At 34.0% G+C, this 18,719-nt stretch overlaps 1 protein-coding gene across 1 annotated transcript in view; it reads left to right on the forward strand.

The window, feature by feature from the left end:
- The window catches only part of LOC140441561 (probable chitinase 2), a 34,100-nt gene extending 18,340 nt beyond the window's left edge, over positions 1 to 15,760 (forward strand). The window contains exons 2-7 of the mRNA XM_072532366.1: positions 9,030 to 9,194; positions 9,314 to 9,509; positions 10,484 to 10,580; positions 12,635 to 12,841; positions 14,022 to 14,219; positions 15,335 to 15,760. Coding sequence (XP_072388467.1) covers positions 9,030 to 9,194; positions 9,314 to 9,509; positions 10,484 to 10,580; positions 12,635 to 12,841; positions 14,022 to 14,219; positions 15,335 to 15,736 — 1,265 coding nt within the window. The 3' untranslated portion in view covers positions 15,737 to 15,760. The remainder of the gene's footprint in view (positions 1 to 9,029; positions 9,195 to 9,313; positions 9,510 to 10,483; positions 10,581 to 12,634; positions 12,842 to 14,021; positions 14,220 to 15,334) is intronic.
- Positions 15,761 to 18,719: the final 2,959 nt, after the last annotated feature.

The raw sequence follows: 18,719 nt of genomic DNA on the forward strand, positions 1-18,719 counted from the left end.
ATAAATTAGGAAAATAACTGGTCCTACTCATTATTGATGTTTGTACAAAGAATATAGACTTACCCTTCGAAATATTGGAGTCGTTGCCAAGGAAATCTCGTTGGTACCGCGTCGGGGCGCCCGCCGACGCTCGATGGCAAGAACCTATCACACACTAGGTCCGTTTGGTTCGCTGTCTTGAGATGAAGTGTCTTGAGATTGCAGGTCAGAAAAGAATCTTTTGGCCGTTGGGTGGAAGAGGGTACATCAATAAATCACCCTATTGTATTGTGATTTAGAATGCGATAATTTAAGTTAATTGAGACCGTAATACGAAACCGTACACTTGTGTGCATATTTGTGACACAGAATACAAAGGAAGTCAAATTCTCCGTACTTAAAACATAATAGATGAGATAGACAGTTTAGCAATTTTACGAAATAACAGGAAACAATATATTTTACCAAAGTCGTTAGGATACAGTATTGAATTAGATCACATTACAGTACCGTAACAAAAAAATATTAAATGTAAAAATATGAAAACAAATAGTATATACTTTCCCAAACACTTATCTTTGGAATGTTATTATGAGATTTATTTTAAAATTTATATCGTCTATTTAATTACCCAAGCATCAGTTTTAGATCTGTTTCCGTGACACAAATAAGAATTCTATTGTCAGCATATCGCTTATAATTGAGTTATTGTTTCAATTTCAATTATTTCAATACCCCGTTCCTCTCAGATAGAAACGACCTAATTGTAATCATTTAATCTTATTATCGTTTGTAGCATGTTTGTTAAAACAGACTCGTTAACTGGAAATAATCTGTAACCCATCATTAGCGATGAAATTTCATGCAATACTTCTTAAATTAAAACAAAAAGTGTTGTTTTTTGGTTTCTGCTCTAATAGAGCGGATCTTACCGTTAAAAGATTTTAGGTTGAAGCATCATCTTGTTTACGTTAATGGTAAAAAGTAAATCACCACTATACTATTTTTTCTTAACAAAATGCAACTGTGGTTTTGCACCAGACGTTATATAATTATCAAAGTCGAGTTAATTAAGCAGAAAGTTGGTGAAAATATTTGCATATTGACTAATCAATTTTTTAAATAACAGTAACTAATACTTTGTAGTGAATTATATAAAAACATAATTAATATTGATTGATAAAACTGATGTTGGTTTTCTTCCTCTCGGGTCTTGAATTTTTCTGTCATGGACTCCTTGGCTTCTTCTTCTTCTTCTTCTGTAGGTACTTGTTTTTGGCATCGTACCTACTTCCCTGATTGGTTGTCTTCGGCAACCACCCGGCTAGACCCTGATCAGATGGTCGATCAGTCTATGAGTTGTTTTGAACATCCTCTGGGTCCTATTTTCGCGAAGATGTCTCTGGTCTTAAAGAGTCTTCTTGTGGCTTGGTGGAAGAAGTATCTTGTCCTTTTCTCAGTCACCTCCCTCAGTGGTGTGTACTGGAGCCTTTCTTTGGTGGTTGCATTTGATATCCGTTCTTCCCATGTTGATCCATCGATGATCCTATAACATGATGTTTCTATTGCTTCGAGTTTCTTCTAGTGGGACTCCGCGATGGAACTTAAAACTGGGATAGCGTACAGTATAACCGATCGAACGTAGGTCTGGTATAATTGAATTTTCTTGGCCTTCGATAGTGAACTGGGCCTAAAAATATAAGGAAGTAGTTTTTTAGCAGCGTTTGCTTTTACCTTGGTTTTTTGGTTTGTAACTTGAAATTTAGTCTTCTGTCGAGGTGGACTACTAGGTACTTGACTGATTCTCCTTATTTGTTCCTGTTTTCTCCTACTGCTATTTCTAACACTGGTGGACTTGTCTCCTGGGTGAACATGATAATTTGTGTCTTCTCTGCATTGATTTTGATCTTCCATTTTTCGATGTATTTCGTGATTTTTTCGAGGTGATTTTCTATGTTTTGGACTATTCTTCTGTTATCCTTTCCTATTGCATATATCGCTGTATCATCTTGGATCTGTTGATAAATCTGAAAGAAACATGTTATATAAAATGGGCGAGAAAATACTGAGAAGTCCCTTCTTGAGTTTCTTGGAGTGTAGACGTCTTTTGGTCAGCTGAAACTTGAAATGTTATATTAGTTAAATATGTATCACAAATATTAACTAAATAATGGGGCAATCTAGCTCTCTCCATCTTGTATATTGGTGTCATATGCCTTCTCGATGTCTAGGATGGCCATTCCTGTTTTCTGTCTTCTGTTGAATCTTATCTTCGTGTCGTTGATGACTCTTGCTAGCTGGAGTTCGCAGTTTCTTCCTCTTCTGAATCCGAATTGGTCCTCCTGTACGATTCTTCTTCTTTCCGCATGTTTCATCAGTCTTCTATAGATGATTTTTTCCAGTACTTTTCCTAGTGTTTCCAGTAGTGATATTGGCCTGTAGCTTTCCGGTCTTCTTTGATCTTTTCTTGGTTTTAGTAGAGGAGTGATCTTGGCGTGTTTCCAGTTACTTGGAAAGTGTCCTTTTTCCAAGCAATACTTAAAGATATAGTACAGCTGTACTAAAATCTTCTTTGACAGTTCCTTGAGGGCGATGTTGTGTATTCCTACTGATCCTATAGCTCTGCTTCCTTTTAATCTTCTTGTGATTTTGGCGACTTCTCTTGGGTTCGTGTAGTCTTCTTCCTCTATTAAAACTTCTGTGTTGACTTCCTCTAAGGTTCTTGCATCCGACATGTTTTGGTTTTGCCTGTGTGTTGCTGCCATTCTTCTAGCGATTGCATCCACTTTTTCTTGTGTTTCGAAGTGTGTTTCCATGGTTTTCTTTAGCTTTCCTGATGTTGTTGTGCCATTTGTTTTCTGTAAGACTTCTGAATCTTAATCTTATTTCTTCGGAAAGTTCGTCTCCGTGGTCCTTGAATTCCTGTCTTCTTGTCCTCTGAAAAGCTCTTCTGGCCCTATTTCTCGTACACATTTACAGATTATAAACTAGAGTAGCTCTTACCTGACACACTGCGACGTTTTACAGATCTATTGCGCTGCATTTATATACTTAAAGCTCATCATCCAGTCCTATCCTCTTTAGGGGTTGCAATCCAGCAGCATTTTTAGTCCAGGTGGATTTTTGTAAGATTGGCCTGAATCCGGCTGGATCCAGCAAATTGTGAAATGAAAATAAAAAAATGATTTTTCATTTATTATTTTTAAAATGCTTTTTAGTACAAACTAATAAAATAAAAACTGAAAATAAAAATTATCTTCGGTGTATATAATCAAATAAAGATGTATGATCAGTGGCAATTCGCAATCAATTTTACCTCTCCAACTTAAAATGGCTGGATCAAATGCTACAATTATCATGAGATTCCAAAAAAAACAGTCTTCAATAAGCCATGGAAGTAAAAAATAGGGTTTTGCTTGTGTTGACTAAGAATTGTCACGAATAAAATTTTATCCAAATGAACTTATCTTTTGTAAGAGTAGTTCATTTGAAGCAAATTGCATTGATGGCAATTTTGAGCTGACACAAGTTAAGTAATATGTTTTTCTTTCATGGCTTACTGAGGACGAGTTTTTTGGATATTTAAGTGAAACCTTAAAAATACACGCACAGAACTGCTCATAGCGGGTTAAGGAGAAAGCCCTTTCGGTCTCTACGCTTGTTGGTTTTAAGGTCATCAAATAGTCATAAACCATGGACAAAGAATCTCCTTTCACTCCTTTGGTCTCATAAACGGTCATTTCCACTTTCAAAATCTGTTCGTAATCCTCTGGGAACCAGTTTTTTTTATTATAAAAGTTTTCTCTCCCTGGTTTCAGTTGAATCTCAAATTCTTGTTCTAAAGTAAAATTCACTGTCTTCGAATTAGCTGGCCTACGTTCTACTTCTATTATGTTCTTTTGCACTGGTTCCACTTGTTTATATATTTTTTTATAATAACCAGGATTGTTTAGTCCTTTGTCATACTTTTTTGGATTTTGTAAGTTCACTAATATACCTGTAATTTCAGAGAGACACCGTTCCGCGATTCTTTTGCTTCCAATAGCGCGGTACTAAAGCAGCAGTCCTGGCTATTTAGTTTGTCTAAGACAAATTTCATGGTTGTATCGGCCATTATCAAAGTGGGCTCTTTTTTGCAAAGAGCTTCTGCAGCTAGTTTCACCGTTTGAAGAATGGCGATCAACTCATTGACTATTCACGACTCGCCAGCAGAGAATTTTATCGCAGAATCAATGTCTATCAACTCTTTATCGATGCAAACTTTCAGGCTGTAGAAACGTTCCATCATACTGAGCAAACTGTTCCACCTGGTGCGATAGTCAAGAATCAAACTTAATTCCTTGCTCTTCGCTTCCTTGACATATTTATGCAAGAAGACTATGGTAGGTAATTTTATTGAACGTTTTAACAACTTTTCATATTTTCATGAGCAGATCGCTGAAACGAGGAATCAATTCAACAGGGCTCACCGATGTTGGTTCGATTGTTATTGCCAATCCTTCATTCATCTCTGTCTCCATATCTTTCTTCATTTTCGTCTTCATGGCCATCAGTGTCGTCTATCGCAGCTTGTTCTACTTCACTTTAAAGTTTCTTTTTATACAGCACGTCTATTGAAATACAGCCAACTGAATTCCATGTGCAAAGCATAGTTGTTGCGAATAACCGTCTCAAGTCGGGTGAGGTACAAAATAAACTCAAGCTAAAACCATCTTTGCAAACTATCCTAATTACCATACCTTCCATAAAATTTTCTCTTCCAAAGTAGGAATCAATAGTCTTCTTCGACTTTTTGCTTGAAATTACTTCCTGAATATCTTCAATTTTTTAAGAGATTTGGAGCTGGTATATTGGTGCTGGTGCTGGACTCGACGTTAAACATTCAATATCTTTTGATCAGAGTGTCCTATCGACAAAAATTAAAATGGTTTTTAAGGGCGAAGAGTGCAGCTTTCGTATGCAATATTTTTATTTTGCCACTAATGAAGGCAGCTTATATAGAATAAAGTTGCTAAATAAATAAACGTGGAGCGATTTTTGCCGCTTTTTACGATTCTCATGAAATCAATAAATTTCACTTCCATTGACCGGTCGCTATAGAATTTTGCATTGCTAGAGCTTAATCTTCAAAACCTCTAACATGAAATTTCGATTTTAAGTTTTGGCAATAAAAATAAGGCATTTGAAATATGCCTAAAAACGCTAAATTTAAACTTTCTCATTATAAACAACCTTACTTTACTGGAAGTGCTGTCAAGAAGACGACAGTAGGTGGAGTTTGTAGCTAAAGTTGTGTAGTTTTGAAAAATGTACTTTTTTGTACAACCGAAAAGGAGTTTTAAATGTTTTAGATCGATTGTAATGTGAAAGTTTCAGCACTTCTTCTAAATCCATAAAACAATAATTGTTGGTTTATTATATTCAATGAATTTTTATTTATCTGTCGTATTATATGACGGTTGTATTCACGGCATGTTAAATAAATAATAAGTAAATGAATTATATAATTAAATATAATATAATATCTAAATTATATAATATAATGATTTTAAGAAATATCTAAAAAGTCTCAAATATAAAAGGTAGATAATCAATTATGACCTTCGATGCATTCCTAATCGGTCACGTTATTTCTAAGAAAAAGTGTGAAATACAATTTTAAACGCCTATCCTATACGGTATTGGGAAACACTTTTACTTTTATTTATATAGCATTAAGATGTATCATTTGTTATATTTATAGATGGATACCGTGTGACATCGAAAATACAACATATGGTAAACATCTTAATGTTTTCAAATATTTTTAGTTATTAAAAGGGCTTATATAGGACACACTATTGGATCAAAATTTCAAAATAATTTCATTAGTTTTTACCCGGAAATTTTTACTCAAGCCACTTGAAAGTCTTAGTCATCAAGTCAATTTTGTAAAAGATCTGGTCACCTGGCTTGGTGGGCAAACTTGATGAGAGTCACGACAGAAACTGGAGATTCACTACAGAAACTAAAGAGTTTAATAAGTACTAAACCAATAGCGAAGCAGTGACTGATAGTGAGAACAATGAAGTACCTGCAAATTAATTTTAATAGATGTGAAGCACCGATGGATATCCAGGATGAAATTTCATTTGATGATTGTGAGTGAATTGACAGAGTTGATGGTGAATAAATGAGAAGATTGATGTAGCAATGAGACGGGTCTCTAGTCTAAAATACCCCGAGGGGTGAAAAAGGACTATTTTTTGTATGGTTATAATGGGAGAATTATGCTACTTACCATCAAATAATAATTTAAAATAATATAAGCAGTTTATTTATGGTCTCAGTGAGAGTGTCAGAGCGAGAAATAGGATGTCCTGATTGAGGGAGATTTCAATGCGAAGTCCATTTTAAGGGGTCTGGGACAAAGGAGTAACAAGATAGATCTCTGAGTGAATGTGTTTCGCAAAATTATTGACATATCTTGAGTAAAGGTAGTATGAATACTTTTGTACGAGGGGGCTCGGGTTCAGTCATTGGTCATATGGAACATTGGGACATAGTATTCAAAGTGACAACTGAGGATGAGGAAGACAGGGATGGAAGATAAGAACAGAAGGTGTAAAGAGATTGAGGAAGGCGTTTCGGTGGAGAATGAGCGAGTTGGATAAGAGTGAGTAAGTATTTTGCGGATGGCTTTAATGCATAGTTATTTCTTATCCAACAAATTAGTTTTGAATGAAGAGAAATCAAAGTATACGATTTTCACGTCAAATAATTTATTAAACCATCAAGCCACTATAGAAGCAGCAATAGATAAAACACACTGCACGAAGTTGCTGGGGGTACTTCTAGACAGTAATTGTAAATGGTCAAACCACATTTCTAATTTGAAATCCAGATTAAGCAGCGCATGTTATGCATTGAGAATTCTTTCACGTCTCTTTCATACATCAATATTAAAAACAGTATACTTTGCCCATTTTTACTCAATATCCAAATATGGCATTGAAGTCTGGGGTTGTACCTCTGAATTAGAGCAGATATTCGTACTTCAGAAAAGAGCTATTAGGATAATGTATAAAATGAAATTTAGAGATTCTTGTAGAGGCATCTTTAGACAAAACAATATTCTTACAATTCCTGGTCCTTATATATTTTCGTGTATAATGTATTTACATTATACACGAAAAATTTATGAATTTAATAAATTTCAATTTAACCATGTTTATTCAACAAGATTCAAAGACAATCACCTTATGCTTCCACAACATCGTTCTGTTTTGTTGGAAGGTAGCACACATTATGCAGCCATAAGTTTCTTTAACAAATTACCAATAGATATACGAATGAATTTACATCAGCCAAACTTTCGGAGGTGTGCACATCAATACATTTGTGAGCTAGAGCCATATTCTAAAAATAACTTTTAATTATGTTTTATCGTGTTTATTAATTTATATACTTTTAAGATGTATGTCTGTAACTTTGACTTGTCTCATACATATACTTTGTATAATGTTGCATGTGATCAATAAATTTGACTTGACTTCACTTGACTTGGCATAGCATGCATGTAGGGCATGGGACTCGCTTAGGCCGAGATAATCAGACAACTGAAATACAAAGAAGGATAGGTCTCACATGGGCTGCCTTTGGTAGATTGAATAACATTTACAAGCCTATTATCTCAGTTTGTTTAAAAAGAAAGGTTTTTAACCAGTGCGTTTTACCGGTTCTTACATATGGTGTAGAAACACCGACTCTGACAAAAAGAACAATAGATAAAATAAGAGTTACACAACGAGCTATGGAAAGATCAATATTAGGTATTACCATCAGAGATAAAGTACCAAACTTAGAAATAAGAAGAAGAACAGGAGTCACAGATGCAGTTGAAAAAATAGCCATGGCTAAATGGGCTTGGGCCGGACATGTTGCCAGATTCTGGAATGGCGACCAAGGCAAGAGGCATATCGAAGCAGAGGACGACCACCGACAAGATGGACGGATAATATCAAGCGCATCACCACCAACTGGATGCAAGAAGCTCAAGATATAAATAGGTGGAACATTTGACGGGAGGCCTACGTTCGGCAGTGGACAAATATAGCATAATTGATGATGATGATTTAATGCATCAATGAGCAAAATAGCTTTAATGTGAGTGCAGGTGTCCCGCAGAGGTCTGTCTTGAGACACATCGTGTAGAACATGTCTTGCGATTGATCATATTACAGTATAGATAAAGTAAAAGGGATTGAATCGGGCCCCACAAAAAACACAAGCAGAAGAATAGGGTACATATTATAACGAATGCGTTATCTTGAGTTAAATTTACTGCAGACCCTTAGGATGGCCGCATACATTGGACGAGTTGCTAAGAGATTTGGAACTATATTGCGCGTCCTGGGTAGACTAAATGCGTATTGTGATAAAATCAAGGCAAGTGTGGGGATATTGTCATGCTCGGTGGTTCCTTTTATACTTTTGTTTAGAATGCAGGCAGTCATAAATGGAGGTTATGATCTTTTCCTAATTCTACTGGATAAAATATTGACACTACTGCTAGTCTACCTTCCTATGTAGACTAAATGGCAAGATGAGTCGCAGAAGATAGGACTGCAAGTCAAAATACATAAAGGGCTTACTTTACACCCTGCAAGATAAAGCACAACTATATCGTTAAATATTACTAAGGGAAATGATGAGAAATTAAGATCTACAAAGAAGAACAAGGTACTACTTCTAATAATAAGAGACCCAGAATTGAAAAAGTAGAGACAGAATACGAAAATCAAGAATATCAAGAAACTGGAAAAAAATTATACAACTTAGGTCAGCAATAAATAATGAATACTTTTGCCCAGCAGGAGATTTTTGAAGTAATGATGAAATATTCAACATAACCGATACAGATTGAGTGAGATTTAAGACTTTAATTTATAGAATGCGTTATTGTTTTGAAGAAAACATCTGAATTAATTTCTATATAAAGCTGTAACTGTAGCTGTGTAAAAATGTGTTTAGAATTTTGTCATTATCTAATTTAATGTTTTCTTTTTCAGGTCCATCCCACGGAAAGCTTGTAGTGTGTTATTTGGGCAGTTGGGCAGTTTATAGACCAGATAGGGGATCTTTCACCATTGAACATTTAGACCCAAGTCTCTGCACACACGTTATATATTCGTTCACTGGGTTAGATATTACACAAGATTCATTAAGATCATTAGGTAAATATACAGTAAATATGCGCATTAATATTTTTGTAAATCGGTCATCTTTATGTAAAACTTTTAAATGACGAGTCTCTGTTTTAATATTTGCAATTATTTTTTAACTTTTGTTAAAGATGCATTTCAAGATTTAACCGATGATTATGGAAAAGGTGGTTTCAAGAGGGTAACTGCTCTAAAACACAAATACCCCCACCTCAAAGTAACGTTAGCTGTAGGAGGATGGAACGAAGGTTCGGCAAATTACTCAAAACTTGTAGCTGATCCTCACAGACGAAGCAGATTCGTTGCAAACTCATTAGATTTTATTAAGTAAGTAATAAGATTTTTTTATTTTAGAATAAATAAACTTTAATTTCCATGGAAAATAATCAGAAATTAGACATGGAAAAACTGAAACAAGAAAAACAGTCGTACAAAGAGAGAATAAAGGAAATATTGCCAACCAAGGAAGATATAGAACACAAACATATCGATGAAATAAACATGATATTTACTGAAACTCTAATGAAAGTGGGTAAAGAAATAGCACAGACGAACAAAAAAAGAAAGTTGCATATCCCAGGAAACAAAGATTCTTATGAACACAAGAAGAACATTACTAGAACAAGGGGACAGAAATAAAATGGAATACAAATAAATAAACTAAACTATTAGAAAAAATATCAAGGAGTGTAAACGGACAGTACAGGAAGAAAAGATAAAGAAAACAATAGAAAAAAATAGAAACATGAAGTGCTTAAAGCAGAACCTGGGAAACATACAAATTAATAGCATAAAGAATAAAGAATGAGTGGAGACCAACAATATAAAAGAAATTTTACAGATAATGCAGGAATATTATACAAATCTCTATAAGACAAAAAAACTTGTTTTTTGTAACGAATTAGCGAAGCGATTTGTACGAGCAAAAAACGTTAACTGATAATGATAACTTTTTATATTAAGAAGAGGAGAATTTTTGGTAAAATAATATTGAAGCGTGTTTAGATACCAAAAGGAACAACCTGTTTTAGCGGGAGTCTCAACGGAAAACGAACGAGACAAAAAACTCATTTTATTTGGGCTGAGATATTATATCAAAAATAAATAGGCTGAGTATATTTTCGTGTTTTATTAATAATTGTAACAAAATACTGAGGGATTATTGGTGATAAGTTAAGACTTTAACAATACCTATGTAGCAGAGGATGACTTCCGAAAGATTTAATAGAACAAGGTAACATACTTGTTTATCGATGTTTTTGTTATTTATTTGTCCAATTACTACTTTGTTCCATTTTCAGGAAGTATAATTTTGATGGACTTGACCTGGATTGGGAGTTTCCTGGAAAGAGAGGCGGCAGTAAAGAAGACAAAACCAATTTCCTTTTGCTTGTTAAGGTATGTATTTAAAAAAGATGATCCTTTCTATATAATATTAAAGTCATCCAATCAAATAAAACGATCTGCACAAAAAAGTGGCCTTAAAATCAATGAGGTCAAAACAAAATATGTATATGCTTTCAAGTAAAAACGCAGTAATGTAACAATAGGAGAATATAACATTGAGGGAGTAAAAAACTTTACATACAAAGCCAAATATTCATTGTCAATAAATGTGATCGTGACTGGAATAGACAACTAAGATCATATAACGTCGCAAGAAAAACAAAATGTCAAATATACAAAACCTTAATATTAAGACCGGTACTCACATATGGTTCAGAAACCTGAACACTCTCTAAAAGTGAGGAAAGATTATTAGCTACCTTTTAAAGAAAAATCTTGCGACACATATACTAAGGCACAAAAGAAAATGGAATTTGGAGAAGAAGATATAACTTTAAACTATATAAGACATACCAGGATCCGGATATCGTGATACTTATTAAAATAGGACGGCTGCGACAGATGGGACATATGGAAAGAATGGAAGAAGGCGAAATATCAAACAAAATAATCAAACAAGTGTCAGTAAAAATTCTCACCAAGCAAGCTGCATTTTTGTGAGGTGTATTAGAAAATTAGAAAATTACTCTGTCAAGTTGTCCCAAAAACGAAAAACCGTGGACTAGAATAATGATTGAACAATATGGAGACACATATATATTAAAATGAACTGTACACAACAAAACGCACACTAAATGAAATGTTAAAAATAAGGTTAGCCAAAGAAGAATAACCCTGAGGGACTTCTTTATGTGCCGCCTTCTACCGAAGGTTGGCGACCATCAAACGATAGGTTTCTCTGTTTTGTGCCGCATGTATTATGTTCGCAGCTTCTGGTATTTGAAACCATTGTCTCAAGTTTCTCAGCCAGGATTTCTTCTTTCTGCCCAAACCTCTTCTACCTTCAATCTTGCCTTCCACGATAAGCTGTAGCAGACTACTCATCATTACGGAACACATGCTCGCCATCGGAGGTTAACGCTTAGATGGTGGTTGCTTAAGAGCTTTCTCGTTTTGATGAATTTGGATCTTGCTATTTCAATTCGGATCTTAATCTCTACGTCTGGGTCCCACTTATCATTTACTGTATATCCCAGATATTAAAATCGGTGTACTCTTCCAATACGTTCGGCTTCAATATTCAGGTCGATATGTTGAATGTTCTTTTTACTGATCACCATAAATTTAGTTTTCTTTCTATTGATCTTCAGTCCAAATTGGTTGCCAGTTGTATTTACTCTATTTAGCATCATCTGTAAACCTTCGATGTTATCGTCCAGTATAACAGTATCATCTGCATATCGAAAATTACTTATTGGTACGCCATTAATCTTGATGCCCTCTTTGTACTCTTCCAGTGCCTCTAGAAATATTTGTTCGGTATACAGATTGAAAAGCAGTGGCGCAGTTGACAGCCCTGTCTAAACCTTCTCGAAATGGTTACGTTTTCACTCACCATATGTCCATTCTTCATGTGGGCTGTTTCAAGCTGTGTCAAGTCCTGTAAGATGTAATAGTTCTATGAGTTTGTCATGTTTGATAGTATCGAATGCTTTCTCATAGTAAACATATTTCTGTTGATCCAGACATTTTTGAATCAAGACTTGTATTTGAGTCGTATTCTGGAATGATGGATAATACGCAAGAATACTTCAAGGGTGTGACTCATTAAACTTATAACGCGATGTTCACTACACGTCTTAGAATTCGATTTCTTGGGAAGAGGCACAAATGTAGATTTCAACCAGTCTGATGGAATTTGACCAGTATCGTATATCTTATTAAACAGTTCCAATACTACATTCAGGTTGTTATGGTTAAAAACTTATCTGTTTTGTTAAACAGATAAGTTTTTAACAAAATTCTGTTTTCTTCTATTAGTTTTTGGATTAGTTTTAATAGTTGTTTGGTCAGATCTGGTCCTCCGTACTTTAAGAGTTCGTTCGGTATTCTGTCCTCTCCTGGTTTATGTTATACAGCATTAATATCTTTTTTACGGTTTTTAGGAATTAAGAGCAGCTTATAGAAAGGACAAGCTGCTCCTTACAGCTGCTTTTGGTGCTGGAAAAGATACTATAGACATCGCCTATGATGTTGAAGCTTTGTCAGTATATTTGGATTATATTCATATGATGTGCTACGATTATCATGGCGCATGGGACAAAAGGACCGGGGCAAATTCACCTTTGAAAGGACCAGACGTTTTAAATGTGGTATGTATTTGCATATCTTTTTTTTATTTGCTCTCTCCTTAAAGATGGACTGTTGTAAAAAACTCGAACATCTAGATAGGTTCACTGAAGATGGACTGATTAGTCAGAAAAAGTTCTGAAATTTATAATTTAATGTTTTAATTAAATATACCACTTACAACGAAAGTTTTTTACATCGATGTTCAAATTTTTAACTAATATGCGTCGAGTTTAACGAAAGTATAAGCTGAATATAGCCGCAAATGTCAACCATCAAATAAATTTCGGTTTGGCAGTGTTGGGATGTTTTTATAATGCATATGTTGTATGCTTCAAAATATAAAGAGAGAAAGCTTTTAAAAAGTACAGTTTGATTATACTGTTTTGTGAATTCTGCAATTTTTAATTTAAATGAAACAATAACGAGTAAATATTTGTCTCTTTCGAGATTCATTGCAAACATATGTTACAATCTGGCAACTGCTGATTTGACGAATACCAAATCTATCCGCTAATCTATCAAAGGGCAGTTGCCAAAAGAACCGGGGATAGATTTGGCAATCATCAAATCAGCAGTTGCCAGATTACAAAAGTTGTTACTCGATATTGATTGATATAAATTAAAAATTGCAGAATTTATAAAATAGTATAATCAAAATGTACTTTTTAAAAGCTTTATCTCTTTATATTTGAAGCATACAACATATGCATTATAAAACATGCCAACACTGCCAAACCGTAATATTTTTGACATTTGCCTCTATATTCAGCTTGTACTTTCGGTAAACTCAACAGTCTAAAAATCTAACAAACTGGATCACGATTTTAGACAAATATTTCTGCTTCGTTATCAAATTTCAAGTAGGTAAGCTTTGGTGAGAGTGAAATGTGTTGTAAGTGGGTTAATAAATAATTTATATAAACAATTATTTTATAACAAGGGAACTATTTAAAACTCCCTGTTTCCGATAAGAGTGAGGCAAATGCATACTTAAAAAAGGTTTATACGGAAAGAATATATTGTAAATATCAGTCCTCAATAAAAGTGTTTTTATACTTGAAAAAAAGTACTTTGCGGAACATGTCTCCATCCGAAAGTAATATTTTATATATTATTTACCCTTTATATTCTATTAGTCATTTCATTCAACCTAGTTTTAAACTTAGATGTCTAATTAAATACCATAAATTTTATTTTTAGGAATTCACTATTAACTACATGCTAAGTTTGGGAGCCCCCGCAAATAAGTTAGTGCTAGGAATACCTGTATACGGTAGAACTTTTATTCTAGAGGAACCTCTTCAGAGTAGAAGAAAACCAAGGCTGGGTTCTGTTGCTTCAAACCTTGGATTCGCAGGTCCTTACACCAGGGAAGGAGGATTTTTGGGTTATAATGAGGTAAGTTTTATATTTTTGTTTATTTTTCGTTCACTATATTTAATTTAATAATCGATTCTAAGAAATGTTAGTTGTTTTTGTGATTAAAGAACAATTTTTTTAAAGAAATGTCAATTTATTTACAATCTGTAATATATTTATATAGTAGACAGACTCAGTAAAACACAGATTGAAATAAAAATAAATCTATTAATTTCAACGTATATACAAAAATAAAAATAAAATGTGTTATATGTCCCCGTCTGGATCCCGCGAGAGTGAATTCCCCGGCGGACGCCTGTAAAAGAAAGATTATTATTACTAACAAAAAAAAAATGGAATACGCGAATTCAATCGCACGCAGACTTACACTCGCTTCCACCTCAATCCAGCCGAAGTGCCAAACGCACGCAGATCCACGCTATACTCTGAGTCAGAGTTGACGGTAACGTTCAATGCACGATACCCACGGGTTCTGCTTGATTGAGGACAGAGTATAATCCTCACTACGGAAGTCTCTCTATCCGGGTCGGCTCGCAGATTCAATACACCAGCGAGCCTAGAGCGTTAGCCACCAGACTTATTTAATTCCGCCAGTCGCTCGCCTTAAATAGCCGCTCCGGATCCCACCTCGTCGTCTCGTCGTGGAAATGGGTGCGCGATTATCGACACTCCTACGGTTCGAACTGTTGAACGTTCAGCACATCGTTACACCCCCTTCTCTTTGGAAAAAAAAGTAACATACGTTTTTTTGTGTGTGACGTCTACAGCCTTGTGATGCCATCTGCACATCGTTACACGATTTACACTCCGGAAATCGTTTTCAAAAAAGATATTTAAAAAATTGTTAAATTAGGTTATGTTTTTCAAAACTAACTATTGACTTACTTGGCTTCGATCTTGTGCCTTCTTTCGGTTGACAAAAAAACTTTGTAGGATTATTTATTCTCTATTATCTCACAAATCCGGCACAGCCATGTGAAAATGCGGTAAATTACATGACTTGCAATGGATTTTTAAGGAAATGGTGAATACAATAAAAATGGTTTTATATAAAATCACTTACTTCACTTTGTGAACTGATTCCTTACTACAAAAAGCCGTCCAATTATAGTAATGTTTCTTTTCTGTTGTAGATCTGCAAAGAACTGAAGAATAAAACGTCAGACTGGAAAATCTACTGGGATGATGAATCCCGCACTCCATTTGCAGTATCCGAGAACAAAGTAATATCTTACGACAACGAACAGTCCATAGCCGAAAAAGTTCATTTTGCCATGGAGAAAGACTTGGCTGGAACCATGGTTTGGTCTGTCGATACTGATGATTTTCAGGGTGATTGCTCGGAAGAAGACAATGAAGACTTTGTCAATTTCCCTATTATGAGGTGTATTAATAAGTCCATAGTGAAGAGTCTTAATGATTTGAAAAATACCATTCGACATGATAGAAAAAATAAAGATGGTGGAAGTGATAAAGTTAGAGTTAGTTTATTAGGATTAGTCGTTGTTTTATTCTGTAGCTATTATGTAATCTAGTCAAATAAATATTCTATTTTTTAATAGTTTTTTTTGTACAGTGTAACCATTTAGATTGTGACCTTTATAAAATTTGAAGTTGGTAAGTTGAGTTGATTTTAACCATTTTTTTTGCAACATTGTGTAATAAAAGGTCTACTTTGGGACATACATTATTCAAATTTCCAGGGCATACTACAATACTTTTTATACAACACAATAGAGAATTTTTATTAGATTTTTGTTAAAAAATTCCTACGCCACTGTGTGGACTTTTAGAGTGGCTTCAACTAGCTATGACAAAAACTCCAATAAAATATATTTATAGAACTTTTCATCAAAAGATAGAGTCAGCCATTTTTTTCTAACAGATATTTTGTAAACAAACTGGAAAAAATATCAAAGAAAGTCTAGTTATTGAAAAAAATAAAATTAGCAAATCAATTATTTTTAACCGATTATTATTATGATACCAATACGAAAAGTAACATCGAAACGGTGTTGCTATAGAATATGTAATTCCTTATTAAATAAAAATATTTATTTAGTAAATATTTTTTTTTATAAATTTATAAACCAGTACGTATGACGTACAATATACACGGTGACCAGAAACTCTCCTGACAAACGAAGACCGTAGATTCCTCAGATAATTTTAAGACGATTTAATCCAATTCACCCAGTCCGAAAACGCTTTCCAAGAGAGCTAGAGCTCTTTGAAGATGGCGCTTTGTAAGTAAATTTTTTTTAATAACCCCAGAATGCTTCTATTTAGAAAAATGAAAACTGGTACGATTATTTATCCTCCAGAGTTGATTCGATTCCATTAATTGCGAATTTCTAGTACCGTTCATAGGCGTCCGTTTTGGATAGGTAAACGGGTATTTTAACGGATAACTTTTTTGTCTGTAACTTTTAAGCATTTGTGATACAAGATTGATTAAATTTTCAGATATTATAGTACTAAAAGGTACTCTTACTTTAAGTCTATAGGATACATCGTTTTCTATAAAAATCGATTTAAAAATTGTTTAAGCAGGAAAATCTCCTTGTAGCAGTGCTTGTACCTTTGTAAAATGAAAAGATATAAAGATTTTGAAATTGTGGCATACATGACACATAGTGTTCGAACGCTAAATTCTAAATTTTCCTAAACTTTCATTAAAGTGACATCTTGACGTGCTGTTACATCATTATGTCACTCTGTTTCATTATTTTTTGGGAACACCGAACTTGTTTTTCTTACCCAGAAAATTTTTCAGCGTATCTACTTTACTTCTCGAGCGTTACACTCATTTCGCTATAAACTAAATGTATATCAGCGTATTACTCATTAGTAAAAACCATTTTTGTTGAATTGAAATTACTGTTTGAATGCCACAAAGTAAAAGCTAAAAGAGAAACTTCAAGAAATGACAAGAGTTTGACAATGAAAAACGTAGGTTAGTTCGGTTGACAGTTCAAAGCCTACTAGTGCAAAAAATTTTCAAATCGATTTTTCTCGAAAACGGTGTATCCTACCGACTTAAGTAAGAGTACCTTTTAGTACTAGAATATCTGAAAATTTAATAATCTAGTATCACAAATGCTTAAAAGTTACACATATAACAAAGTTATGCGTTAAAATACCCGTTGACCTATCGAAAACGGACTCCTATATTAGAAATTCGCAATTAATGGAATCGATTCAACTCTAGAGGATAAATAATCGTACCAGTTTTTATTCTTCTAAATAGAATCTGAGAAATAGAAAATTATCTGAGGAATCTGCGGTCTTCGTTTGTCAGGAGAGTTTCTGACACCCTGTATATTGTAGGTCATTGTCAAATCTGCACGAAAAACATAACGGCTGATGAAAAGTCCTATTAATAACGAAGTTACGACAACTTAAAATTTTAAAACTCACTAAATTACGAGCCAGTAAAGAACACGCTGTATCAACAAATACAAGCCATGAATATGAAAACAGGCATGCCTTAATGCATGCGCTTCGTGGTGGTGTGCGCAATCGTGGTGTTTATAAATAAAACAACATTTCCTTGAAATTTGTTTAATAAAAATTGATCAACAACACTTTACAATATTTTAACTAGATAGGAATAAAATAATTTTTTATATACTTATTTCTAAGCTAATAACTTTAAAAATAAATAACATTTATATACATATTTTTATAAACATTATACCGATAAATGATAAAATCACCTATATATTCATCAACCGAGCATACACATAGGATTAATGAACGGTTTCGGCCCACTGCATGACAAATCTATCTTTCCAATCCGTCGTGAAACAGCGGCGTTGTCGACTATAAAAAAGTGTGTGTTCATGGGCTTATAAGTCTCGTTATATTTCTTTAAAAGTACTGTAATATTCATATGTATACAACACCACACCACCATACAAGCTATCGATTTTTCAAAATGAGGTTTTAAGAAAAGTACCGATTTAAATATGACGCAAGCTTTGTTAACAAAAGGATTTAGGAACATAAAAAATTATATTTTCATATCATGCACAAAGTGGATAGCTATTTTTTAGTAGTCGGTAGCTATTTTGTTTTTAAATAAAATAGTACTACAACTTTTTCATTTACGAGTCTTTATCCAGTGGAGATAAGGATTGTTTTGAAAGTTTTATCTTCGTCAGTTCTTATAAGACAGTTTTTTCTTTTTAGAATCAGATGTGAAAGACTACATCACCTTCTTAATAGTAAGTAGGTTAAATTTCGAATGCAAACACATTTTGAAGCTTATATATTTTTTTTCAGCTTAAGCCCGAGGATTGTATACCTCATCTTCAAACTGAATGCAAGATATAACCTTAAGGTAATCCAGACATATGCTCCAACGACTAGCTACTCGGATGAAGAAATTAAAGAATTTTATAAGTACCCAGAAACTGCGTTACATGCCACACCAGCATATTACATAATAATTATGGGCGACTTTAATGCGAAAATGGGGTTTAAACAAAATGATGCATAAGTAGAAATGGATAT

The sequence above is a fragment of the Diabrotica undecimpunctata genome, chromosome 5 (genome assembly GCF_040954645.1).
Source record: "Diabrotica undecimpunctata isolate CICGRU chromosome 5, icDiaUnde3, whole genome shotgun sequence".
Taxonomy (NCBI): domain Eukaryota; kingdom Metazoa; phylum Arthropoda; class Insecta; order Coleoptera; family Chrysomelidae; genus Diabrotica; species Diabrotica undecimpunctata.